Source organism: Helobdella robusta (genome assembly GCF_000326865.2).
Source record: "Helobdella robusta unplaced genomic scaffold HELROscaffold_8, whole genome shotgun sequence".
Lineage (NCBI taxonomy): Eukaryota > Metazoa > Annelida > Clitellata > Rhynchobdellida > Glossiphoniidae > Helobdella > Helobdella robusta.
The window spans coordinates 5,097,094-5,118,071 of NW_008705459.1; the positions used below are offsets into that span (position 1 = coordinate 5,097,094).

Sequence of the window (20,978 nt, forward strand, 5' to 3'; positions counted from 1 at the left end):
GTTAACAACAACAATAATGGTAATGCTAATAGTAGCAACAATAACAACAACAATAATAATAACATAAATGGAGGAGGGGATGGTGAAGTCGATCCATATGAAGGTAGTGTGACTCGCTGCATATGCGACTTCCAGCATGATGACGGCTATATGATCTGCTGTGATAGATGCGGGTATATATTACTACTACTACTATGTATTATTTCATTACTAACCTCACTAATATACTCTCTAATATGCTGGTTTTTCATTTTTGAATTATTTGTTGATAATAGGGTATGGCAGCATGTTGACTGCATGGGTGTGGATAGGAAACGCATTCCTGACAGTTACCTGTGTGAGTTATGCTATCCGAGGCAGGTTGACAAACGTCGGGCAGTTCGTATACAATCAAAGAAAAAAGAGGAATTTGAAATGGGTTAGTTGAATTTAATGAAATTCGTTCATTTTTTCCATACATAGCCATGCTGTTAAAATTAATCATTGCCTCGCACATGTTTAGTTATAATTAAATAGTAATAATGTCATTTTACGCCATGGCAAGTGACTGAGGTGCATTATTATTATTACTATTACTATTATTATTATTATTATTATTATTATTATTATTAGAACAAACACACAGCGTATGTAAATGCACTGTGAACAATGTGTCAAACTTATGCACGGGATAGGTGGAGATCACTTCACATTTTAACCCGGTTACTACGTCAGCAAAGCCAGGCACCTTAACCATTACACCATCGTGCCACACAAATTTAAATGTAAATTTAAAGTGTTTGATTTGATAAAAGTAAAAGTATGATAGATAAGTAATTTCTATTCCTTGTTTGTTAAAACATGTGTGCCTGTATGTTTGTTTTGTTTTTATATATATACAGATGCACGTGTATATATATATATATATATATATATATATATATATATATATATATATATATATATGTTCAATGACCATATTTAATGTATTTTGAGCCTTTAAAATAGGCAATAAATATTTCTGTTTTCTAATAATTTGTGTTCGTCTGTAAGCAATGGATAAATTTAAATAAGATAAAATGTATACAGAACATAAAGATATATACCATGCCATACGTTCCATTATGTTAATTAATCAGTCTATTTTTAAATGGATGCATGGCAATGTAGAAGAAGGATGTTGACTTGTTTCACCTTCTGATTATATATCCTAATTGTTTACATTTTCTTCAACAAAATTTTTTTTTTTTATGGAAGAGGAGTCATCTGGAAGTGCGGAAGATAGCGTAGAAGAAGAGAAGAAACCAAAGAAGAGGAGACGTAAGAAAGAGCAGAGCAAGAGGAAGAACAGTACTTCTGAGGTGACCAGTGGACAAGTAAAGAAACAAAGGAAGAGAACATCTTCTGAAATGGAAAAGCCTAATCATAAAGTTAGCATTTTAAGTTTTGTCATTGATGCAATCTAAAAATGGGAACTTTTGCTTTTGTAGCAAATGAGTTAAATTTTTAATTATTTATAAATGTATTCTTCTTATAATTTTTTTATTGTGCCTGATTATACATTATTTGACATTGACTTGTAAATGGTTTGGAAAGAAAGTGGTTGAAATATTTTAGTCAATCATTTTTTTTGTGATGGTTTCTTATATTTTACTATTGATAATGATATAAAAGGCAGATCAGAAGAGACCTAAAAAACAGCATATGAGCAACAACTCTGGCTCAGATAATGCAGCTGGTGGAGACATGTGGAGACTTACCTCTTCCAGCCTGAAGGATCCAGCAGATGTTGTTTACCACACCAATGTACAGACAACATCAGCTCTTGAATGTAGGAACACTTACAGTCCTGAAGTTCTCGGCATACTCATGGTCAAGGTTAAATTTTTCACTTTCATACATTCATTCCATAACATTTAGTTGAATTGTTCATGCACGATATCACATAAAATAACAGATATCAAACAAGATCAAAAATGACTGGCGCTGCCTATGTGTTATGTTTCTCATTGGAATAATCTTCTTGTCATCATACTTTAAAATACACTACCATCGATAATTTTCATGTTGTTAATTGTTATTGTATTGTGTTTTGCACAATTTCATTGTTATTTTTTGGCAAAGATTCTAAATAACATAATAAATTTATAAAACAATTTCAATTGTTTAAGGTTAAGTCAATGGGAGCTAACAACAGTAGCAGCACTTTGGCTATCGTCAGAGAACAATTGTCCAAGAGATGTTTCAGGGTTGTATTGTATGAAGATAACTCAAAGGTTGTTTCATGATTTTGTTTTAATATATGCACACACATACGCAAATAGTTTGACCACGTGACGCCAATATTACACGATCTTCCATTGGCTTACCATCAACAAATGTGATTCAGTTTAATAAATGGTTTTGATGCAGGGTTTGGAATCAATAGACAACATCAAAGTGAATCAAGCAGTTGCAGAATACACTGGTAATACTGTGCTCAGACAGGACTATGAAAAGAACTGCCAATCTGATCTGTTAGTACCTTGCTCCTTTTCTCCTTTAATACTTGTTTTGTTCTCTTATATTATCTTGCACATTAATTGTTCTAATTTGTTTTATCTTTAAACATTCATAGCATAGCAAAACATAAACAGAAAATAATGAGGTTGTAACTGTTGTTCCTATGCCTGCAACAAATTATACATCTCAAATTAATAAAGAATAAATTTTAATAATTCATTATCAGACCATTCTTTGGCATTATAAGGTTTAATTGAAAATTTGTTATATTCCTATTCATTCAGATCATACCCATTTGCCGTCTGTTATATGGGTATCACAGGAGTTGAATTATGTGTTGATTCTTCACATTCTGACAATGAAGCTAAATATGTGAGACGATCTTGCACTCCAAATGCGAAGGTTTACAGCTTGTGTCTTTTATTCAATTTTTTCTTAAAACAATTGCTGAAAATATGATTTTCTAAATTTCAGAAAAATTTTATGTTAGTGTAAATTTATCAAATCAAGAATGCACAACTAAAAATAGTTACTGGTATAATTCGAGTTTAACTCAACAGTAGTAATAATTTCTTACATCTATTTGGTGCACATGCTTGGTTTTAGTTCTGCTTGACCAAGAATCTCATCATCATGGACACTGAGTCTTTCATCTTCATTATCCCACATATCCTTGCCTAATCTTTTTCATACATTTCTTCACTGGTCTAACAACCTCAATATTCTAGACATCTTTAATTCACCAGGCAGTTTCTTAATGGTTAAAAGTTGGAGACAGGTTTAATAGAAAACTCTTGTGTATTCATATTTGTTCAAATATCAAACCTACTCTAATTGCAATGCCATGGATTGATTTTTATGTTTATAATAACAATTTGTATTAACAACGAAGGTTGTGCACATATTGGATAAGAATGGCTTGAGGTTTTTCATATGTGCCACAAAAACCATTCCTCTTGGTAAAGAGATCACCATACCATTCTACTTTGATTACCACAGAAGGTCTGCTTGCATGTTTATATAATATATTTTAAATATGTTTTGAATGTTGAAAATTTCAGTAGTTTGCACAGTTCACTCACTATCAGATTGTTCATTACTTGAAAGTTTATCTGAAATGTTCATGTTTAAATTCAGCTTACTTAATTTACTCAAATAATTTACTTACATAATTAAGCTAACTTAATGTCAAACAGCATGGTGGAAGTTAAATGTCCCTGTGGCAAATCTAACTGCCTTGTTGCCAAGTACTTCAAAGATTTTAACACTGGATCAGTAACATCAACTGTAACCACAACAACTACCACAACAACTTCTGCGTCCACAAGAACTGCCAGGTTTTTTCATGTTTTCTTGTCTTCCATTGATGTTATTTCTTATTCACTCTGAGAATGCTTTATTTTAAAATTTATTGACGTCGTTGGTTATGATCAGATAATTCGTTGTATGAACTTCCAACTATAAATATCTCAAATTCAATAAATGGCATAAATAATAATTATTGTCTGGTAGGCAATATATGTTCAGACTTATTTAGTCGCTCAATTTAGACCTTCATGAATAAGAATTAGGGAAAAGAGATTTAATTTTTAGTGTCAGTTTTAAAGTCAAAATAGTTGTTGAACACTGAATGCATCCAAAAACATTTTGGTTTTTTGAAATATGTTTGATTTCCATATCCACTAAAGTTTGGTGTTTAGGTTTCATGTATATTAAGGAATGACACTCGGTTAATCGGCAAAAGAGTTTGTGTATTGTCAATGTTTGATTGGTAATTTTAATTATCTTCAATGCAGACAAACAAAGAAGAAGCAGACAGATGATAATGCTGATGTAATGAGTTCAACATCAGCTACAGTGGCTGACCCACCTCAGCAGAATGAGGAACTTAAGACGTCATCAGGAAGGGTTGTCAAACCTCCTCGTAACAGACAAACTTCAGAACACTTGTTTCCAAGTAGCACTGCATCAAATACATCAAACAGTGCAGGCCTACATACTGAAAACTCAAACAACATATCTTCATTGCATGGCAAATCAGATTCAGCAAAGGCTAGAAATTTTTTACACTACCTCTGCTTCTTTTTATTAAAGCTGTGATATATTTTGTGTGTTCATTAGTGCACTTACTTTCGTATTATCTTATTTATAAATTAACTTTAAGAAATACATATATCAATTAATTGATTAATTTTTTTGTTTTTATTCTTAAAAGAATATAAAAGCAGAAAGCAGTGGTGATGCCCAGCCACAAAAGACAGCATCCACTCTTGAGACATCTCCTCAGAAAACAGATGTTTCTGGTAAATCTGATGCAACTGGTGTTGAAGTTGAAGCTGGGGACAATGAAACAGAGAAACAAGCTGCTGAAAAACCAATGAAGAAACCTAGTCATTTTGGCCGCAAACAGAACTCACCACCATCAAAGCAGGATAACAAGAAGGATGATAAAAGTGTAAGCTAAAATATTGATTGCAAATTTGAAAAAATAATGTATATTTAAGCACTCATACACAGTAATATAAGTGAGTTATATAATTAATTATTTAATAATATTGATATTCTTTTCATGCAGAGTGCTTGCTTGCTGTCGTTTTGCTGCTCAAATCATTATTTAATCAAGATTCTGTTAATTTTAAGAAGCAGCCACCATTACCACACCAATTAGATCGGATAGAGCAGTCGAGAATTGAATAAAACTAGGATGGAAATAGTCAGAGAAATGACTTCAGTGGTGTGTTCTAGGTGTATACCATTGGGTCGGTCTGAATGGTAAGATATATAAAGCATGTGTAAGAAGTTGCATGTTGTATGGTTACAAACTTGGGCTTTGACAATGAAAACTTGAGAAGGTTTGAGAAAACAAAAATGCTTTTAAATTACACTCAATTATAAAAATAGAAAGAACGATATGTAATGTAATGATGAGCAATAACTAAAAACTTTTTTTTAAATTACTGTGAAATGCTTTTGAAAGTGTTTGTTTGAAAGCTAAACAAATAAATTCTTATTTGTTTTGTAATAAAAAATATCTACATGTAAAGCTATCACAAAATTAGTGATGATGTGCAAAACAATGTTAGCAGAAGAGATATTGATTTAATTGAAGAGCATGGATGAAATATTAAGATTACCATTATGCAATTGGTACAGCATATTCGTCTAAACAGATGGATAATTTAGAAAAATTGGTTATTTCAGTCGAATGAAATGAACATTAGTTACATGTATTAAAAATTTGTCTTAAAATTATGATGTGGGAATTTTAGCTTCTTACAAAATACAATATTAGATATAATTGAGTTGTGCAATTTTTTGTAGGATACCAAAGAAAAGGAGAAGAAAAAGTCAAATGATGGTAGCACCACTGATGAGAAACCTCAAGATTCAAATGATAATGACACAGATGACAACAGCAACGGTAAATCTAAAAGCAAAAAGAAAAATTCTAAATTGCTAGCTGAAATACAAACATCACTGAAATTAGGTGAAAAAGAATCTGAGGATAAGAAGGTAGTCTATCATAATTATTTAGCTCTTTTGAGATGCTTGATGACGATTAAATTACTTTATCGTATGCATATAAATATATATATGCATAAATTTTCAATTAAAATATTTTTGGCACAAAGTCACGAGAACAAAGAAAAATTGAAGCAGCAGAAAAACGGTTTGAAAAAATAGAGCAGGCAAAAAGTAATGTTTCATCTGGAAAGTCAGCTGCTTCAAAACTCACAAGTACATCATCCAAGACACGACCAGTTCTCAAGGAAAACACAACCAGTAAAAGTACAGATAACAAAGTTTGTTTTTAGGGTTTTTAACAGAAATAAATTTGTCTTACCACTTCTAAATTTTCATTTGTACTTCTGTTTCTCATTTCAACTTATCTTTGTTAAATAATTCATTGGATATATATTTGCTTCGTCTGAATTTTTTTTTTTTTATTCAAAACTTCAAATCATTGGTAGTACCAATTTATCCGATTCCCATTGAAATTTTTTGTCATTTTTATCTTGACATTTATATTGACACCCAACCTTTATCTTCAATTGTTACTTTTTTATACTTTCTTATTCAAAATTTGTCATTATGACTTACTTATATTACTTGACCTTTATTAAGTCTTTATGTCTGCCATTTTATGATTTTTATGTTCCTCTTTTTTCTGATATTTTTCTTGTAAACCATTTTTACGTGAACTTTTGTCCTTTGGTTACGTGTTTAAGTTCATTGCTGTTACAAAGCTTATTTAAATTTTTTTAGTTTTTTAATGTTCATCCGTGTAATAGATCAGTAATTAGCTGTTCGTTTGTTTGTCTGTTGTAGAAGACCACTGCAAAATCATCAAAGGCAACGGTTGCCTCTACTGGTAAAGTCAAGTTACCAGCCGCCACAAAAGGTGTCACAAAATCTAGTGCTGCCAAACAAGAAGTGGCAAAACAGGCTGATAAGACTAAAAAGTTGAGAACTGCAGGGACAACCACGAGTACGACTACCAGCACAGCGACAACTGCATCATCCAGATCTACGAGGTCTTCCAAAAGATGATTTGATTCATCAAGTCTCCCTCATATTGACTCGACGTTTCATTTTCATTTTAAATGACTCAAATATCCATTCACCATTGACTAAAAAAGACATTTTAGCATTTTAGTTTTATCAAGTTAGGACTGGTTACTGAAGAATACTGGAGTTAATATATTGAATGTTATGCAATGCTTATTGAAAGATCATAAAATTGGAGATAGACCACATCACAGATTGTATAATAAGTAATATATATGTGTAAGAATCTATATGTTCACATTTACTGTACGAACTCTAATGAAATATGTATACAGATGTGACTTGAAATATTTATTTGGCCTTTCTGATAAAAGACAAGTTTGATTTTGTTAATTGTTTATTTAAATAAGTTTTTCTTTGTTTCTTATATATATATATAATATATATATATATACATACATATATATATATATGTAGGGTGCATGTGCTATTGTTGGCAGACATGATAATTCATTAATATATATATAAGTGATGTCTACCATTGTTTTTATCTTGTTAAAGCTTAGCTAGTTCCTTTTATCTACGGATATATTCTTGTTTAAGTTGACATACGTTTTTCTTTTATTCATCAATTTGTTAAGGTCATTGTGTAAATATTCAAACCATTATTTAACCTTTATCCGGTTTTCGGTTCATAGATTGTTTATATATAAATCACACATTGTTTATGTGAATCACGCTATTTTCATAATTAACAATGGAGTCTTTGTTGTCCTTTACTTATTTTCCACGATCATCACTTAGCATGAACATATATCACGTGAATAAGAATACTCTGTTCGAACATTGGAATGCTGTTAACCACCAAACGACAAAAACTTAAATGTGTGACAAATTTTATTGACTCAGTTGAATTAACAAAGACCTCACCAATACCAACAAAACTTGTTTATCATAATAAATGAACTTTAATTTGGTAGGTTTGGGTTAGTTACATTATTGGCATGAACGCGTAACGTTATTGGGCAGTTTGGTGAATAAGGTTAAGGATTTGATTAATACAAGCAATGCAGTTGATCAATCGGCAGGTCATATTGCGATTCATCTTAAGTTAAATCTATAAGCATAGGGCATGCACAAATTTTGATGATTTGTTCCACAACTACATTTATCGAACTAAAAAAAGACTGCGTCAATTTTGCTGTTTGAATAAATTCAATTTGTCTATTCCTTGCTATTTTTGATGTATATAAAGTGCTTGTTAATATTTTATTATGATTACAATTAAATTATTTATTGAACACTGTCAACTATGGACTATGAATCTTCAACCGTACTTCATAAATTTTTCTAGAATTCACCATCGAATTCTCTAAATTAAAAGTTCTCCAGGAAAGTTAATTCCAAACTTCGCCGTTAATAACATTTGTTCCAAGTTCTTCAGTTGTACATAAAATTTTTAATTTGACTAGTTTTTTTAAATTGTTGCTAATTCGTTCTTTATTCAAAAATTTATTATTTTTATTATTTATAGTTAATTTAATTAAAAAATTATTTTATGATATTAGGATTATGACTGTTCATTTTTTTATTGTAAAAATGTTTTCAACAACGCGTTAGCGTTGCTCCAAGATAAAATTCAATGAAATTTTGATTATTATAAATGTTATTTCATTCAACATTGACTCTATGTTGCATTTTGTTGTTAAGAACTAAATATTTATTTGATTGTTGTGAACATAATTTTTTGTATCAAGATTTTATAAATGTCAACAAATTCAGAACACTTGGTATTTGTTTAAGCACAATCATAATTAATGCCTCGGTAAGGGTTCATTCACTCATTCGTTCTTTCAAAGAATTTAAAATAAAGTCGCTAATGTTTTTATAAAAAAAAATAATGTCCTATTAAGAAAGATAAAATGGCAGAGGTAATTTTTTTAACTGACGAAAATCGCCATCCAACTACTTTGGGGCCACAGAGCCCTGTGTGATAACCTCTTTGAGATACGCAAAATCATCCAAGTTAGTGTTCCTGTTAAGTTAATCAAATTAATAATTAGCAGCTGTGAATGTAAATAGACCATTAAAATGCAAGTATTTTATTTATATATACATGCAAGAAATTCAATTATTGATGAAAATCACAGCATGTTTCACGTTAGTTAGCTTCCTGTTAAATTTTTCTAACGGTAGATCGTAAATCATTGCAAAGTTTCTTGTGTTCAAAACCAAAATTTTTATTTCAAGCATGATAGAACAAAAAAGCTTTTTTCGGTATTTCTATACCATCTTCGGTGTTCGAATTGATACGTTGTGTATGTGGCCAAACGCTAAAGTGTATATATATATATATATATATATATATATATATATATATACTGTGTCTCCACAAAGTTAGTTTTTTGTTTAATGTGAATACTAACGGTCACTTAATTAGTTATTACAATTTTCAACTTTGTGCAGTATGACACTTTAACCTGTCATCATTAACGATGATTCCTGTTTCTAAATTCATTAGTGGGAAGGATTCCAACTGCCCGTTGTTGAATATTTATTATGTTTTTGTCTTATGAAATTAACCAGTCGTCAATTATAATGGTTGTTATTGTAATGCAAGATTTCAACGGTTGTCCGACATTTGCCTAGTAATTTTAGCTTTGTGTTTCTCTTTCATGTGATTTTTTATAGCGCCAGTTTGTGTATGCATCGTGAGTCTTCTCGATAGCTTGTTCGTCGTAATATCATTATATTCAGAATTATGGTGCCCACACTCATTATTTGAATATTAGATCAGGAGTGGGCAAACTTAGCTATGAGGACTATTTTACCTTTGATGGACTGCATATGCACTTAAATAGCAAATTTATTCGACCCGAGGGAGAAACTTTTTAAGGTTTGTGATTCCTTTAATTGCTCATAATGTCTGGCTGACGAACTTTTTTTGGCGAACAAGGCCTTGCGGGCCGCATAAAAAATAGCTTCACGGCCTGCAGGCCGTAGTTTCCCCACCCCTGTATAGATGGCTATGATCCATTATCGATTCTGGCTTACTTGTGCAGTTGAAATTCTTGGTTGGATTAGTATATTCGTAGGTTTAATACTATCGTTTTCGTTTGTTGCTTGAACGTTATTTTTTATGATTCTTTTTATGTTTTTTTATCCTGTTTGAAAGCAGTTTACAAGTGGTTCTTATAATATATTACTATGGTATTTTTGTTATCGTTAGTTGCATTATTGTTGTTACCGAAAATGGTATAGAAATACCGAAAAAATCTTTTTTGTTCTTTCATGCTCAAAATAAATAAAAGTTTTGGTTTTGAACTCAAGAAACTTGACAATAATGATTTACGATCTACCGTTAGAAAAATCGAAAAATTAAACAGGAGGCTAACTAACGTGGAGCGTGCTGTGATTTTTATTAATAATTATATATATATCTATGTATATATATATATATATATCTATATATATATATCTCAATATGCACATATAATGGAACAAAATTGCTTTTCAGTGCTAATACGGTTCATGCAAAGCATTTTCAGAGCATCCTACAATGTATAAAATGAATTCTTTTGAATTTTGGTTAAATTTATGAAAAACTATATAAATTTAAATTTTAAATATTTGCATTCTACCCACAACAGTAACATTTGACAAATTGGTATAAAACAGCTGGTTTGAATATGGAATTATTGAATAGTGGACGAAAGAAGTTTTTAAAAATATTTGAGCAGCCCCACTATATTTTTCCATAAGCCCCAAAGAAAAATAAATGAATAAATATCTGAGTCTAAAGGAAAATGTTTAAAGGTTTAAAGAAAATAATTCAAATAAACTCATAACGATTAACCTTTCAAAAAAGAAAGATAAAACATTCTTTGCATCTGGAGGGAAGTACTTTTGTACAATGATGTGTGCAAGCAAGATGCAGGGTCCTTTTATATCTTTAACTAATGTGATGTTTTTCCTTTCTCCCTGAATTTATTGTCATGAATATTATTATCAATTATTATTATTACCGTAATTAACAAATAAGACTATCACATGGAATGTATATAAGAATAGAAATGACGCACTTGATCACTTGACTTTGTTAACCTAGAAGCATTAGCGCCATTATATTTTATTTATTCACAGAAACTTTCCAAATTGGCATGGTGCGTGCAATCTCTGATCAGCCTTTTTACTGGCTTACCAACTGTCGCAGAACTATACAACCACCGAAGCACGTAATGTTCGATTTAAAATATTGTAGCAGTCCGTAAAATAAATTAGCGGAGCTAGTCCCACAGAGCAAGATGAACCCAAAATATATATTAGCTTACAAAACCCAACACATGCAATCTCAAATACTATACACTGAAATTAATTTGCGAAGAATAAATTTTACAATTATCTCCAGATGACAAAATTAGAGTAAAAATAATTGAGAGAGGACCTTTATGAGACCCAGTGACAGCAAAATGCTGTTGGCCACCCAGGCGAAACTAACTTCATCAAACGCTTTCTTGTAGAATGCATCTGCCAAAACAAAATTATTTTTATCAGTACAGAAGAAATGCCCATCTACACATGATCACTGGAATGGAGAAGAATGAACGGACTAACCCGCATAGCCATAAACAATGGAGTTGATGCTGCTACTGCTATCTGACACACAAACCTGGGCCATCTAAAAAATCATCATCAAATCGTTTTACGTAACGAGTTGCAATTATCAGATGATAGAAGCAGCTAAAATAGTGGGGAAATAAGCACAAACCTTCATAATGGCAATAGAAGCATCGTCAATATTATCAATTAGATCCTGAAAAAATTCATTTAATTACAATTACACATGACAAAGTTATGGTAATGCATGATTAGGTTTCAACAAACTTTTGAACAATTTTCTTTTCCATGATACTATTCAGAGGTATCGACGACGCACACACACACACACACACACACACCACACTCAAACAAACACACATAGAGTGGATGTGAATCTGTTTGCATTTGAACAAGGTTAGGTGTCTTAAATCATTACACCATCATGCCGTTAATTTTATAATAATGGTTTCAGCTAGCTTTACTTAGATAAGAGGAATTGTTTTTAAAAGGTTAAAATTTTTTAATTCCTTGACTATTAAATTATTACTATTTATTTATTATTTATTTTTTTAATAATTTAAAATAATGCGTCAACACTCGACAATCATATCTAAGTTTCAATTGAAAGATTCAAAAAGCATCCACATGATAATCCAATAAATAAATGAGAATCCATTGAATTGAAGACAATTATAGTATTTACTTAGCCAGTTAAACAATTTTTTTTATTAATATCATCTTCCAACATCTTTGAACTTACACCTTGGTCAACGTTCACAGCAAACGTTCATGTTATGATATGTTATGTAACAAACATAACAAAAAACTGCCTCAAACCAAGTAATGGAAAAATATCACAAAACTGCAAAACTTTCCATAATAAACGCGAATTAAAAACTAAAGTCAAACTAAAGTAAGTTTTAAGAAAATTTCAAAAAATGTTTGAGATAACTACAAGGAAAGTTTTAATATTACTTCTAAATAGTTTGTGATGGAATGCCTGTTATTATCGTGGATACTTTTGAGCTGTGAGGCTGTTGGGTTTTCCAAAAAACTTTCTATGTCAGACTGAAAAATGTTAAGTTATTAAGATTTAAAGAATTGAATAAAATTGACGTTAAATTAAAATTTAACAAAAGAATCACAACAACTCTTAAATATTTAATGAATTTTTTTTATAAGTTTTTTTGAATGGACAAGTTGCAACTGCATTGAAAGGATTCAAAAAGCAACATACCTTTACATCTTTTTGGTCTTTCTTTTGGTTATCATCTTCAACATCATCAGCTTTAACGTTAAGATTGGAACTATCAAGCTCAGTATCACAGCTGTTATCACCGTCATCATCATCATCATCATCATCGTTGTCTTCTTCTTCTTCATCATCATCATCAGGATCTTCATCATCACTTTTATTTTTGAGATGCAAGATTTGTTTTCAGATCATTTTTCATGAATTAACAAAAAACTAATTAGGTTACTTCCTAGTTTGTTTAATAAAACATAAAAAACGGAAAGTTGGCAATTGATTAAATGTGAATGCGCCTGTCTGTCAGCAATCACTGAGTCAGCCATCACTAAGTCAAGCAACAGCAGAAGCAGAATTTCAATTTGAATAACAAAAAAAAACATTTTTCAGTTTTTGTGCCTTTTCATTCCTATTCCTCTAAATTTCCTTCAAATATCTTGATTGTACAAAAACAATATCTGCCGTAAATGACACGTTTTTCAGAAACTCAACTAAGCAGGTTAACATAAGTTCACCAACATTAAATAACTCTTTTGATATTTCACATTCAAAAAGAACAGAAACATTATCTCAATTTCTTGACAACTCTCATCTCAGCTTCTTCTTCTACTTTGTCTGCGGCATCTGCCATAATCAGAACAATGTTTGTATCACTATCACAACATCCAACAACAACAAACCCAACGCATTTCATTCGCTGGCTGATACAGATGTTAATTACCTGAGAGAGCCAAGAGTGGACAACTTATCACACTGCTTCAAACATTTCTTCAACACTTTTATGCCTTTCTCGCCAAACTGGTTACCTGATTGATCGCAATGGAAAAAACAATTAACTGTAATATTAACTTTTAATAATAACCAATCGATCGGTGTGTCAGGTCACATGCATATTGTCAAATCATTCAGTGTATGGCAGCAACTGTCTTTCTATTATCACAATTAAGAAACAGAAAAAAACAGGGAAAGAAAAGAGATGGAATAATGAAGTATATAATTTGCCAATTACTCAAACACCTATGTGAATTCATTTCTGTTTATTCTATGAATGTTAATTATTCTATGAATACGGACCAATATGAGCCTAAAAAAATTTTCAACCAACAGACACAATAATCTCAGCCTTATAAAATTTTAAAAAACGTCGTAACTTTATTAATCTAAGCTAAATGCTTAATGTGGATGCCTGGATTAAGAAGTAAAACAAACTGTAAAAAATGAAAATTAAGTCAAAAATAGTAGCAAATGGAAAAAAAGAGAAAAAGCAAACGAACAATTTAGTTGTAGTTCTCGTAAATTTTTCTTCTTCTTGATAGCCTCTACAACTGCTTCTGCACCTTCCATCGTCAATTCATTTCCAGATAATATGAGGACCTTGAGTAACAAAGAGACATTGCGTCATGTAAATAAGTGTTATGGATGAATTCATCACGAGCAAAAAAGTTATAACAAATTGAGACTGCACATCATCATCAGTGATTCTGAACTGAGTTGCAGGTTGATTTTGATACTAAAATATCTAAATTGAACTTGCTACAATCATAGTTGCAGCTTGATTTTAACTCAAATTGTATAAATTTGATCCTGAAATAGTACAATTTCAATATTACCTGCACAAATTAATGATTGCGCTATCACAAGTAATCAGAATGTCTTTAAAGAAAAGAAGCCAAAGAATATATTGTGCTTCAATCTGTGTCGAGGTCACTGAAACATGAAATGCTTGCTGTCATCGAAAGACCTACTAAAATACAACCTTCCAACAAATAGTTATAAATGCTAGGCTAACAAGAGGTCATATGGTCAGAAAATCAACTACACACAAACAGTGCATAAGAACACGTGCCAAATGAAGCATCACATGTTAAGATAACACGTTGAAAGAATCTTAAGAAAATTAACAAAAATAAGGTGAAACATGATTAGCATACAAGTGCACGCACAGCTCATGCTAACATGTTAATAGTTCTGATAAGATGGATTAATCTCTATAAATGGCTATCAAATTTATTAAAACTATTTCTCGCCAACAATTTTGAATGTAAATTTTTTACTTATGTATTATGCATTTCAAATGTATTTAAACTGCTGCATGATCCACCCAGCATAATTTTCACTGAAAGAATCCTCTAACAAACAATCATAAAAGGAAACATGATAAACTAACATACACAAACATCTACAACAAACAAACAAACAAATTAAAAACGAAGTTTACTTTTAGGTTATCATTGCTGCATTTGAGTGCATTGCAGATTGCAATGACCCCTTCAGTTCGAACCAGGCAATCTTCAAAATTGATTTCTTCCAGGTTCTTTAACTTCTCCAGGGCCTGTTGTGGGCAAGTTGTTGTTTGAAGAAATAGTGCTGTTTCAAATGAGAATGTGCTAAAACAAAAATATGGAGTGTTCGAGAGTGCATTGGCACAGTAATTAACTTGAACCTGTGCCCAATGCACCACTATTGAAATACATGACTGAATATTTTCATTTTTTAAATAATTCTTTTAAAATATTCCGTTACAAAAACAAACTTTTGCAATAGAAACTGATCCCCGTTCTGTGAATGTATTATCACTAAGATTCAATATTTTCAAATCAGGATTACAAGAAAAAGCTTCAGCCAATGCTGTCACCCCCTGGTGGTTGATACCATTTTGTGGCATGTGCACTTCAACTAATGATTTCATTGACTGTGGAAGAAAAAACAAAATTAACAAATTTTCCAATCAATCAATCAATCAACTATACTAAATTTATCTGTTCGTAAATCAACAAACAAAAGATCTGTAAATCCATAATTTAATAGGATAAACAACAAATGTAGAAAATAGTTTTTTAGTATGTTGAAATGTACTAATTATTATCAAATAATTTTAAGTTAATTTTAAGCTTTCAAAAAGATATTAAAAAATTATTAGATGAGCCAAAAAAATGAGCCTAGGTGATATCGTGCGGTCTAGATGGAAATGAAAGGGTTTTAACCTTGAATGCACCTGCCAGGGCAGTGGCTCCTTCATTTTCAAGTCGACCCCTCCCTGAAACAAAAATTTCGAGTGACAGTGGCTGGCCCGCTTTCACACTGGACTCATAACATGCCTGTAAACTTTCTGCTAGCATCTGGTGTGCAGTTTCAATGAAAATTATATTTAAGAAACAATCTTGATTCAGTCAGGTAGGTAATGCTAGTCATTTTTGTTTTAGTCATATTTTATTCATTTGATTTTATTTGAGTGAGGCAAACAGGTACCAGAAGCATCCTAACAGCAATTTGAGCCAGACTGAACCAAATACAAATCAAACATGAAGGAACGCATCAAACCATACAAACCTTTCCTCCCTGTATCCCAAGTCCATTGTTGTTCAATCTCAATTCCTTTAGACTGTAACAACTTTCGGATTTTAAGAAATCTGTCAAACCCAACATTCCATTAGGACCAAATGCATTGTCACTCAGATCTAACTCCACCAATCTTGCTCCTGCTATCATCATCCCAGAACACAAATTTTTCTGTAGATAATGGTGAAAGAATTATTTCCAAATAATTAAACTTTAACTTTAACAAATCTTACAAATAATTAAATATATTTTACAATCTAGGAAAAAGCTGAATTAACATCTTGTCAAAAGTAAAATTTTTTGTTCCAAGGCTTAAAAAATACTCCAAAAATCTAAAAAAATAGAAAACAACTTTGCTAAAGGCATAAAAGACTAAAAGCTAATTTCTGCTTACCAAGGCAGAGGGGATTTCTGATTTGAGTCTGCCAGTAAACAAATCACTCCATAGAGCTCTCTGTTGATGAATCGTATTTTGAATGGTGTGTTGATGAATGAATCAACATACCATGTTGAATGTGTTATTAAATATTCAATGTAGTCAGGTGAATATATTGGTGGATATGTAATTGAATCATTTTGAATGTGCCAGTGATTATGTTTAATGTGCCAGGTAAACCAATAAACAAAAATAAATAATGTGTTTGTAGTTGTGTATATATCAAATTTTTATATTTCAATCCCTAAAACTTTGGAACTTGAGTATCTATTTAGTAAGATTTCAATGTTAATATTTTCATTATTTAATAATATTACAAATTATCAGCAAGTTTTTTTAAATTATTTATAATTTTCTCAAACAAAACTTCAAAAGTTCATTGTCTTAAGCATGAAGCATTGCAGTGTAGTAACAGTAGCACCATCTCTGCCTGACATCTTTGCACGTTCAGAGCAATGAACAACCAAACAAAAAGTGATGAAAATTTCATAAAAATGCCAACCATCCACCACAACTAACTTTTATGCTGGTCTTTCTCTCGAGAGCCTTGCCAATACTTTTGGATGCCTCAACTCCCAGAGTGTTGCCTTTCAACTCCAACGCTTCCAAATCTTCATTCTTTGCAATGGCATCAACAATTTCTTTGGCTGAAAGCAAACAAAATTTAAACAAATTATTATTTATTAAAAAGTATAGAAAAATAAATGCAAGTCTACATGCCAACAATGGCAGTTAAAGTTTTGGTTATAATAGTTATTTAGCCATAGCCTAGGTTGGAAAATCTTACTCAATCAGTGTTACCAGCCTGCTCAGTCAATAAATAATAGATTAAAAGATGTAGCCCCAAAAATGAAATGGTTGCAGTTGTAGAGAGAAACATGTACGGAGGCAGATCAATGATTTTGTCATTTTTATCTTAAATGCTAGCAAGTGGAACTAAAATATCTGAGAATTAGCAACTAGATTTGAGCTGCTAGCAAATAACTATTTTCTAATAGCACTAATCTTATCTAATGTGAATTTGAATTGCTTTCTGAATCTGTAAATTTCCTACCTCGGGGAACCGGGTCTCTGGACGCAAAACGAAGATTGATTGATGTTGAAAATTACTCTAAAAATTTCTACTGAAGCTTAACAATGATAAACACATTACATACAGAGAAAAAATTAACAATGTTCCAATGCTTTAAGATTTTAATTTCATAAAGCATTACTGTGAGCGTAAAGAAGGACAAAAAAGAATGAGGCCTACAAGGATGCCCAACGCCCATGAGGATGGCGTTACCAGAATAATGAATAAATGGTAGGGGCAGTGGATATGCCTACCAAAAATATTAATTCAAATTTAATATTAAGATTTAATTATTAAATCTTAATCTTGAGATAAGATTTATTTATTATTATCAATTAGGAATTATAACTTGAATTAGGAACCATTTATCATTCTTCTTAATCTTATTTTAAAATTTAAACAAGATAGAAAATTAAATAATTTATTATTTAATCGATAAAATAAATTTATTAATTAAATTAATAAATTATTAATAATTCCTTTACTTTACACGTTAAAACAGAAAGAACCCTGATCACATAAATTACTGCAATATGATTTTAATAATCTTTAATTAAATTAATTTAATTAACAATTATTAATTAAAAAATTAACAACCTGATTGTTCATCATCAAGTTTCATGCCTTTGTAGGCAAATGTTAAAAACTTTGAAATCTTATATTCGCCGACACCAGTTCTAAAGAGAGTTGCGGCTAAATCTTCGATTTCCAACTTGGACATCTTGATTTTTAAATTTAAATTTAATTACGCGTCTTAAAATTTTAATTGATGCCTAACTTTTAGCTAGCACCTCACTATCACAACTGAATGGAGCATTTAACCGGGAAAACCAATTCACTTTTAAGCAAATAACGATATTTGGTTGTTCAAAAATAAGCTTGATAATCTTTGCCATATAGCTAGAAAGGGAATTCTGTTATAATCTATTTATTGTTTTATTTTGTATTTATAGTTATAATCATACACACATATATATTTATATAATAAAATATATAACAAGACAACACATTATATACAGAGAAAAAATTAACAATGCTCCAATGCTTTAAGATTTTAATTTCATAAAGCATTACTGTGAGCGTAAAGAAGGACAAAAAAGAATGAGGCCTACAAGGATGCCCAACGCCCATGGGGACGGCGTTACCAGAATAATGGAGACAACAGGTGCGGATAAAAGGAATAAACTCGAGATGGATAGACGTAACAAGTGGCGTGCCTCAGGGATCGGTATTGGGACCGCTATTATTTGTGATATACATTAACGACATCGACGAATGAATAGTCTCCAAGATTTAAAAGTTTGCAGATGATACCAAATTATGTGGGAAAGTCAAGAACGATGAAGATGCAGAAATATTGCAAAAAGACCAAGCAAGACTGTACCAATGGTCCAAGCACTGGCAAATGCTTTTCAACGTTGACAAATGTGCAGTCATGCACTTAGGAAGGAAGAACGCTAGATATGAATATAAAACTGGTGAAAGAGAACTACGATCGACAGAGGAAGAAAAGGATCTAGGAATCATTGTTCATCAAAGCACAAAACCGTCAAGACAATGTGCAGCTGCAGCGGCCAGAGCCAATACGATCTTGGGATTTATAAGAAGAACAATGGTCAGCAGAGAGAAGCATATTATACTGAAACTGTATAAAACCCTGGTCAGACCTCATCTGGAGTACTGTGTTCAAGCATGGAGCCCATATATGCAGAAAGATAAGGAAGTTTTGGAAAAAGTACAGCGTAGAGCCACAAGAATGATTAGAGAAATCGGAAAAATGGAATACGATGAGAGATTGAAAAAATGCGACTTGACATCATTGGAAAAAAGAAGATGTAGAGGAGATCTAATCCAAACATATAAATTGATCACGAATAGGGAAACAACTCCATACTCGAGATTTTTCAAGCTAGTAAACAGTGATAAACTACGAGGACACAGATTTAAGATTTTCAAAAACTCGAATGGAAAAATAAAGAGCAGATTCTTCAGCAGTAGAGTGGTCAACGTCTGGAACGAGCTAAGCGATGATGCAGTCTCTGCGAATTCACTCAACAGCTTCAAAGCCAAACTCGGACAGATAGGATATTAGGAGATCTAATTAGTAGTGGTTCTTACACAGACCATAGTCTTCTGAACCACTTTAAACCCCGTTAATAATAATAATAATATCATATATATAGAATAAAATAATGGTTAAAAATTACACTTCTTATAATTATGGTTTAACAATGGTATAACCATATAATTAGAATAAATTATAGATAATTATATATAAAATAGATATATGGTTATAACCCATGGATATATATCCATCTATGGTTATAACTCATGGGTATATATCCAGAGATATAACCAATGGATATATATATCCGTGATATAACCATATACTTTTAATACAGCAGCCATATATATATATATTTTTATTTATTGGTTGCCGTTTAGTACTTATTTTTCTTTTGTTCATTGCAGTTTTTTTTATTAATATTTAAAAAATCAGTATCTGATAGACCTAGAAACTGTTCCAACAAGCATGTCCATATTATGAAATGATCAGTCCACAGATGAATAAGAGCTGATCATGATATTGTTATAACCGTGATACCGAACGCACTGGATTCTAGCGTATTCTGGAATGTTCTAGTGACTGGAGCATTCTAGAGTATGCTAGAATCGGACCATCTGGAAGAATCTAGAAACGACGCTTGCGAAGAGTATATAAGCGCACGTCGCAAGAAGATTCGTGATTAGTGATATTCGTGATTAGTGATATTCGTGATTAGTGATATTCGTGATGAGTGATAATCGTGATTAGTGATATTCGTGATTAGTGAAATTCGTGATTTTGTGAATAGCGATTCGGTGAATTATTTAAAGCGATATTTGATTTGTTTGTTGACGTTGTCATAACGATAGATTTTGAAAGATTTAAAAGTTAATTGTTGCGTTAGTGCGAATTTACTGGAAATAAACGATTAGTTGATTTTTTCTGTAAATAAAGTTTAATAACTAATAATAGTTGATTTCTTCTGTAAATAAAGTTTAATAACTGCTTGGAATATTTTATTCAATCGAAGATTTGAACCCGTCGCATCGTAAATCGGTTACGACAGCGAGAATATTATAACAATATAAAGAATGGCGTGCCGTGGTTGTGTTATACCTAAAGATTTTGCGGTGTAGGTAGAAGGATAAAATACAAGTTTAAAATAAATGATATTCCGTTTTTGAAAAATATTTTTCAATTTGAAAGCGAACAAAACTTACACGAAGCAAAACTTACTATACAAAAT

General features: G+C 31.3%; 2 protein-coding genes across 2 annotated transcripts; one reads left to right on the top strand and one right to left on the bottom strand.

Annotated features, from left to right (window-relative positions):
* Positions 1–2,763: 2,763 nt before the first annotated feature.
* HELRODRAFT_70550 (hypothetical protein) lies at positions 2,764–3,505 on the top strand (the record flags this gene model as incomplete). Its single annotated transcript, XM_009031902.1, has 2 exons — positions 2,764–2,883; positions 3,374–3,505. Coding segments are annotated over 2 exons (252 nt in total), but the record flags the coding sequence as incomplete, so codon positions are not given.
* A 4,421-nt stretch (positions 3,506–7,926) lies between these two features.
* On the bottom strand, positions 7,927–18,509 carry HELRODRAFT_189800 (hypothetical protein). The gene is made up of 16 exons (XM_009032320.1): positions 18,283–18,509; positions 17,133–17,260; positions 16,572–16,631; positions 16,169–16,348; positions 15,823–15,957; positions 15,372–15,530; positions 15,057–15,170; positions 14,113–14,212; positions 13,560–13,644; positions 12,827–12,917; positions 12,565–12,657; positions 11,759–11,803; positions 11,609–11,668; positions 11,435–11,521; positions 10,847–10,971; positions 7,927–9,025 (listed from the first exon to the last, which is right to left on the bottom strand). The coding sequence occupies exons 1-16, from the start codon at positions 18,404–18,406 to the stop codon at positions 8,956–8,958; spliced, it is 1,656 nt and encodes a 551-aa protein (XP_009030568.1). The 5' UTR covers positions 18,407–18,509; the 3' UTR covers positions 7,927–8,955.
* Positions 18,510–20,978: the final 2,469 nt, after the last annotated feature.

Coding starts and splice junctions, on each gene's coding strand:
- HELRODRAFT_189800 (XM_009032320.1), bottom strand. CDS start 18,406: ATGTCCAAGTTGGAAATCGAAGATTTAGCCGCAACTCTCTTTAGAACT. Junction 15,531..15,822: donor CCCTGGCAGGTGCATTCAAG/GTTAAAACCCTT, acceptor TTTCTTCCACAG/TCAATGAAATCATTAGTTGA. Junction 15,171..15,371: donor GATCAGTTTCTATTGCAAAA/GTTTGTTTTTGT, acceptor TGCCCACAACAG/GCCCTGGAGAAGTTAAAGAA.